Source organism: Vombatus ursinus, unplaced genomic scaffold (genome assembly GCF_900497805.2).
Source record: "Vombatus ursinus unplaced genomic scaffold, bare-nosed wombat genome assembly UNPS02014773.1, whole genome shotgun sequence".
Taxonomy (NCBI): Eukaryota; Metazoa; Chordata; class Mammalia; order Diprotodontia; family Vombatidae; genus Vombatus; species Vombatus ursinus.
In genome coordinates, this window is record NW_020954551.1 from 36,709,172 (window position 1) to 36,717,046 (window position 7,875).

At 38.3% G+C, this 7,875-nt stretch overlaps 1 protein-coding gene across 6 annotated transcripts in view; it reads left to right on the forward strand.

Annotated features, from left to right (window-relative positions):
• PPARG (peroxisome proliferator activated receptor gamma) overlaps positions 1-7,875 on the forward strand; it is a 174,074-nt gene that overhangs the window by 58,426 nt on the left and 107,773 nt on the right. For 2 of the 6 annotated variants that reach the window (XM_027863919.1, XM_027863926.1), the window contains exon 1: positions 978-1,047. The exons of the other annotated variants lie outside the window; for them this stretch is intronic. In XM_027863919.1, the coding sequence (XP_027719720.1) occupies positions 993-1,047 (55 nt within the window). In that variant the 5' untranslated portion in view covers positions 978-992. Of the gene's footprint in view, positions 1-977; positions 1,048-7,875 lie in introns of those variants that run through there. 6 annotated transcript variants of the gene reach the window in all.

Below are 7,875 nucleotides of genomic sequence, written 5' to 3' on the forward strand. Positions count from 1 at the left end.
TATATATATACATATATATATATAGTAAGTAAATATACACATATGGGCGGGGGTTGCTCTAAAATTTGGAGACCACTAGTCTAGATCAGAAGAAATTATTTGCAATGACCACTAACTTTAAAGTAGGTCAGGTACTGCTGGTAGATGTTGAAAGCTTGCCTCATGGATCTCCCACTCTAGGTCTTGCCGTCACATAGCACCTTCTCTGAGCTTTGGTGTGGTTTAGAGTGGGGCCAAGCAATGATCTGCTCAGGGACTTGATTCTCAGCAACACGGACTCACACTCAATGATTTCATCATCATTGGCCATACTCAGCCCCTTCCTTTCCAGTCCTAATTATTATTAGAATTGTGGATAGATTTCAGGAAGTCTATGAACTTGAATGGGGGAAAAATGACATTTTTATTTTTGCTAATTTCACTTACTTTCCTTCATAATTCTATGTATTTTATTTTGTTCATTTAAAAATATGTTTTCTGGGGCAGCTAGGTGGTTCAGTGGATAGAGCACTGACCCTGGAGTCAGGAGGACCTGAGTTCAAATTGGGCCTCAGACACATAACACTCACTAGCTGTGTGACTCTGGGCAAGTCACTTAACCCCGATTGCCTCACCAAAAACAAAACAAAACACAACATGTTTTCTGGGAAGGGCTCTATAGGCTTCAACAGATTGCCAGAGGAGTCCATGACACAGAAAAGGTTAAGCTTAGAGGATGTTCCTTGGATTAATAAGGAATGGTAAGAAAGAGCCCTTGGAAGGTACTGTTAATCTTTAAACCTGTTCAAAGCTAACTTTTGTGAATCTGTAATTGTATTGTGCTTCCCTGGTCCCTAAATGGTGGCCCCATATTCCCTCACACCATGATAAACTTTAGATGCCTACTTGAATTAACAGTGTATACTTCACTTTGGCATACAGAGTGGGAAGAAAGGCACCTTGAAGAAAAGAATGCAGTAGGGAAAGACAAGACCTCAAGACCCCAGTCTTCAATGGGAGGAAAATTCCATTTTATTATCCTTGGTGACAGTGAAGAGTTAATCCAAGGTACTATTTCATCACAAATACACCTGAACTGAGCCTACCAAATCATTCAATCAGACTGGTTCAGTCATTGTGTGTATTGACCCACCCACGTTGTATAAGAAGAAACATTTTTAAAAGTCCAAAGCAATATTATGATTACTTATTTTTATAGCTCAAATGAGTCTGGTTAACTCATTATAACATTTGGCCAAGCAAGCATATTAAGATAATTTATTGTTCCCAGATAAATCTCATGGTGATATGACAAATATCCAGGAGTTACCTTCTCTTGAATGGATGCCAGAGAGTGACAGAGATCTGGTTCCATAAGACATCCAAATAGTGTCTATGAAATCAACCTAGGGGCCAAAGTACCTGATTTGATTTTAATATCCTTGGTATGACTGTTTCTTCCACTTATTTTCCCAGAGTCTCATCAAGTAAAACTTTGATTAACTGGAATGCTCAGTGGGTGAGTGCATACTGGTTAACACAGGCTAACCAGAGTAGAAAAATCTTTTGGTTTCAAACTTTGTTGTCAAAAACATTTTCTGAAATGTACCAGTCCTCGTCTGCTGCCTTACTGTGCATAATATAATTGAGTCTTTCTTTTGATAATTTAGGATCTTAAAGTGCCTCAAGGACATCATCCTAAACAGTCTTCCTTTGACCTCAGATGCCGATCCATCTCTTCTCTTTTTTCCATGTCACATTTTAGTTTGCATTAGAGTTATTTTGTCCTGTACCCCCAACCTCACCCCACCCCCATCATAACAGTGCGTGTTTATCTAAAGCTTTATAATTAACAAAGTACTTTCCTCACTAGAATCCTGGGAGGCAGGAGGAGTACAAGTGTTATTGCCTCAGTTTTACAGATGAGGAAATTAAGTCTCAGAGGATTTAAGGGACCTTCCCACAGGCACACAACTGAATTTGACCCCTGAATTGAACCAGTTCTTTTTCAATTGATCCTTCCGTTGTGTCTTATGGCTTCAAAACTGTCAGCTCCATGAGAACAAGAACTCTATCTCATTCATCAATGTACCTCCTGCCATATTTAGCAGAGTGCTCTGCACGGAGTATCCAGTTTACAAATAATATATTGAAATTTTTGGATTGAATCAACTGTTATTGTAAAAGACTGTAGAAGAACTCTAGCGTGTGCTAGGAGATTGAGCTACATCTTTACCTACTTCAAACAAATATGTCCCAAAACTGCTTAGAAAAATAAATGTCAGTTATCCACTTGCTTCCTTAACATTTGGTTCTTTCTTTTAAAAATCATATGGACAAAATTCTAGTTAATTGAAGGTTCTGTTTGTCTGGGTTGCAGTTTTTTCTTTTAAAAAATATTTTATGCATAGGTTCCTTTGGTGTCTCTAGTAGAAAAGCCCCAAGTAGAATAGCCTCAATAATAGTGTCATAATAGTATCAATAATAGCCTAATAGCCAGGATGGCATTCATTGTAGTCTTTCCCTCCTTTCATAGTGCTTTGCACGTAGGAGACACAGAAAGTGTTCATAGGATCATAGGTTTAGAGGTGAAAGGACCTTAGAGACCTTATAATCCTACTCTAAGTTTACAGATGGGGAAACTGAGACCCAGAGAGGTTAAGGCATTATTCCAAAGTTGTGTAGATATTTTGGCTACAGACGGGGTTTCAACCCAACCCTGTGACTCTAGAGCCTGTGTTCTTTCTACTGTATCTTGCTCCCCTCAAGATCAATTGTTGACTTGATGAGCTTTGATTTAATTTTGGCAAGGTCAGATTTGCAAGGTTAGACTTTTTAAAGTCAGGACATATTTATACAGTTCTAATCCATTCATGAACATATGTATCAGGGTCATTGGCTTATATGTGATCCCATTCAGTGTCATTTAACAAACTATTATGGACAAAATATATATGTTAAGAGGACTGTGCCGTAGAGAAGTAGTGTGTGGAGGTGGGAGAAGATGCCAAGATATTACATAAGATGCAGAATTTACCTTCATGGAGCTTATGTTCTCATAAAGGATTATGGATATCTACCTGCATAAGCCTAGTACCAAATAGGACATGATAATTGTCTATGAGGGACAGAAGCAAAGTGTGTTGTGTGATCTTCACTAAATTAGCTATAAAGATTAGACCTCTTTTTTCATTAATATAGAGAACTTCATCTCCCAGTGTGGGTCAGCCCCTTCCCTGAAATTTACAGTTAAGTGAGTTGCTCAAGCTTAAACACTAGTATGAGCCAGAGGCTGCTCTTGAACCCAGGTCTTCTTGGCTCTGAAACTGGCTCTCTATCCATTATGACATGGCTATCTCTATTAATAGAGAGAAAGGAAGAGAGCTGAAAGCAAATTGTTTGGTGATCTTTGCAAAATTATTTCTACCTAGTGTTCTGTTGCAAAGGGACCAAGATAATACACGACCCAAGTGTGCGTTCTGTTGTTTCAACAGCTGCTGTGCCTCCTATAATCATCTATGCTTCTTATCTACCCCATTTTATTTTACTATTCCCTTCTTAGTATAGGTTTAGCCTCTCCTGAATTACCAAGAGTAACTCTCATCAAACATCTTTTTCTCAGGATGTTCACGAGATATAATTTTACTGGTGTAATCTTGGTCAAGTGATGCCCATAGGTAATATACGAGTTCATGTCTAAACTCATTGGTCTAGAACAACTCTAATTGGTCTCATGGTAGATTTTTTTGCTTGGTTAGACTATCTTCCCATATTTTAGTGTTGGAAAGCTTTTTAATCACTCATTTATCTGACTTAGAAATAATACAGTTTCGCAAAATGGAAGCAAGACAATTTGACGCTGTAAATCTTTTTTCTAGCCATAGATTGATTCTCTTGATTGTAGTTTGGGGATTGATTTAGCGGGGGGGGGGGGGGCACGGTTGGCCACAGGTGATCAGATATCAATGATGTCCCTTATGATTTGATAATTATTTCATAATACTGAAAGAGTTTATTAAAACTGGTATCACCAATCCATTGGCCACTTGACCCTGGTGACTTCAGTCATAACCAAAAGATTCAGTCATTCTGACCATTGTTCTTTAGGACCCCAACTTTACAAGTAGCAGAAATTTAGTAATACTAAATTGTGAGTTCCATGAGGGCAGGGATCCTGTCTTAATTAACTTTTCTGTAGTCTGTAGTACTTAACACAGTAATAATATTTAGCATTTATATAGTGCTTTAAGGTTTGCAAATTATTGTACATATGCTAGCTCCTCTGGTCCTCACAACAGCTCTGAAGTAGATGCTATTATTATCCCCATTTTTACAGATAAGGACACTGAGGCTGAAAGAGGCTAAGTGACTTGCCTAGGATCACACAGCTAATAAGTGTCTGAGGTGGATTTGAACTGAGGTTTTCCTGACTCTTTTACTAGCTCTTTTACCCATTCTGCCACTTAGCTGCCTCCAGGCACTTAATGTATGCTGAAGTGGAATTCTGGGTCTTCTACGGTTTGTGGATCTTATAGGTTGTCTGTGTTAAATTTTACTGACTCAGCCTTTTTGTGTCTGATTCTTCCATAGTCATCTAGACTTAGCCTTAAACTTTTTAACAATTTTTTTGACATGAACTGAATGTTTTATTTGGGTAAAATCAGTACCTGTCAACCTGGTAGAAGTCTAGATACTTATAAACACGGTTTGTAATTCAAATGGGTACTAGTTATCTCACATCTGACTGTTTGGTGAGAAGCAACCTGACACAGCAATTCCTGCTGCAAGAGAGCCTGGGGCCAAAATTCTGCTCCCCTCTTCTCAGCCTCCTTTGTGAAAGAACTGACCTGAATCTTTAATATTTAAAATAAACAAACAAACAAACAAATAAGAAGGCAAGCACACTCATATGTGTACGATAACGCGCACGCGCGCACACACACACCCATAAATATTCTAATCTGTGGGTCCTTAAGGAAATGGTGGTAGCATTATTTCAAGGATAAGGTGTAGCAACTGATTTGGAAGAGGGCAGTAGGGGAGAGTGAAATGGGGCAATCAGTCTACAGTGGAATGTCAACACAGTTCCTGACTTTTGGGACCCAGATTTCCACAATGAAACATTCTCATGTGCTAAGGGCTCCAACCTCCCCTTGGAGGTGATGAAGGAGGGCGACTCTATTAAAAGAAACAATCTTCAGCCAGCATCCAGTGTGCTGAGACAAAACCTAGTTCTGGCATTTATTTGGAGGCATCACTGCTGATAAGCATTCAGAACAAGCAAAATGAAAACTGATCAGACCTCAAGCTCTGAGTTGCATTTTGAATCAAGTGCTCAAACCACAAGATTCATTAGATTAGTGACTGCTGCTGATTTGTGGGACATTAATAAGGTCAGGAGTTTGCAGCATCTCAATCGTCTTCAATGCGAATGTTGGGCTTCCTCTGTGAGGCTGTTCACATTGGGATGATCTCACTTCTTGACAGGCTGTGAGTATTAGTGATACTCAGTGACATCTAGCAGAAACTTTTTCAGAGGAAATAAGAGATAAAAGATAGGATGAATCTCTTTTTTAAGTGAAAAAAGTCTTACTTTAAAACAGGTTGTTAACCTTTTTGTGTGTCTTGGACCTCTTTGGAAATATGATGAAACCTTTCTCAGAATAACATTTCTAAAGACATAAATACAGAGGATTACAAAGGAAATCAATTATATTGAAACACAGTTGTCAAAATATTGTAAAAATAGCAAGTCCATAGGCCCCAAGTTAAGAACCCCAGCTCAAAAGCAGTATAGTCCAATAATCAGGTTTGAACCTGAAGAAAAGACAAAATACACCTCGCTTTGTCCCTTCTTTCCAGAGAGAGGGAAACCTGAGTGTAGAACATTGTACGTACCATCAGACTTGGTTGATATGTTTGTTTTGCTGAGCTGTTCCCCATTCCCTTTTTTATGTTGATTATTCTTTTTTTTTTTTAAACAAAGGATGTTTCTCTGAGGAAGCGAAGGAGAATAATATTGGAAATGAAGGTGATAACACAAAATAAAATTTTAAAATACATGTGTGTGCATTTGTGTGTACATATATATTATATATATATAAATATATATATGTAAAGAGAGAGAATGTTAGCAAAACATAAAGCATGTAACTGAGCAGTTCTGTGGGAGTCCCCATGGTATCCTTTGATTTCTGTAGAAATGTCTTACTTTTGATGTTTTCCCCTTTAAGGTATCTACCAAAGGGCTGGGGCATCAATTTCATCATGATCATTTCCTAAATGTGAGTTTGTAATGATTAACTTTTCAAATAAATCTATTTTAAATGAAGCCCTTCAGTTATTAAATTACAGAACAATGCTTTTGGTGTCCTGATCACAGTGTACATTCTCTGAGCGATTGAGTAACAGCAGGGCTACCTTGTAACAAAAACAGAATGAGATCCAAAGGATTTGGTGGCCAGGGGAGAAGAGGGGGAGGGGCAGAGAAAGTTAGTGAAGAGACAGGGATCAACTGAGGCAGAGAGAAAAGTGCTGGTTTTGGATGGAGCCCGAGGACCTGGCTTTGAATCTTAGCTCTGATACTTACTACCTGTGTAATTTTGTTCAAGTCACTAATGCTTTTTAGGCCTCCATTTCCTAATTTGTAAAATTATGGCTTTGGACCAAATGACCTCCAAGTTACTTTCCAACTCATTGATTCATTGATTATTATCTTTTCTATTGATTATTATCATGATTCATTGATTATCAAGCCTGTAAATGGGAAAGATAAATCTTCATTTTTTTTTTTTGCACTGGTCATCCTTCATGCCTCAGATGCTTGCTCTCCTCTTCCGCCTCATTGAGCCCTTTACATCTGCCATATCTCATCTCAAGTATTACTTTCTGCATAAAGCCTCCTCCCCCAACCACCAGTGAGTGCCTTTCCTTCCAAAACTACTTTATATTTATTTTGTATTGTGTATATATGTACATACATATACATTCGTATATGCGTATGTGATACACACATATATATGTTGGCTCACCCAATAGAATAAAAGCTCACAGGGCTTATTGTTACATTTTCAGGGACTATTAACATCTTCATTTTTATATTTCAAGTGTCCAGTACAAAATAGGTGCTTCATAAATACATATTAATTAGTTACTTGAAAATCAATAGAGATAGGAATTGAACTTAGGATTCCATGGGTGAAGGGAACTCCTGGGTGAGAACCCTCCCTCTTCTAATGCAGCTCAGTACATTCTTTCACATATAGTCTTAGAAAGTTACCTGGAGCCCATGACTTGCCCACAGTCAGTATGTGATGGGGGCAGAGACAGGTCTCCCTCCACTTGAGGCTGGGGTCTCTATTCACTACTCCATGTTGCCTTTCAATATGAAGATTGAACATGCTAATTTTTTTTTAAACTGGACCTGTGATTTCATTGGTGTAGGGCAGAGTTGTCACACATGTAGCTCAGGCTACATGCAGCCTACATCAGCTGGTTTGGCCCAAACCAGATTAAAATGCAATTGGGAAAATTTAACAAAATAAATAAAAATACAATAAAACATAGATAATATTAATATGTGATTTTCAAAGTCAATATGCAGCCTTTGGGAATCCCCGTATATGGTTTGATGGCCCCCATTTGCTTTTGAGTTTGGTCTAGTGAACTCCCAGTAAGGAAATTTCCTTTACCAAGGTGAATTGGCACTTGCTCTGAAAGTTATCATTTTAGAGATTTGCCTAGAGCACTTGGAAGTTAAATATCTTGCTCAGTTTCTCAAGGAAACTCTTATCTTCCTGAGTCTCTGGCTTTCCATTCACTCTGCCTATAGGCTGTCAGTCTATATCATACACACACACACACACACACACACACACACACACACACACACACACA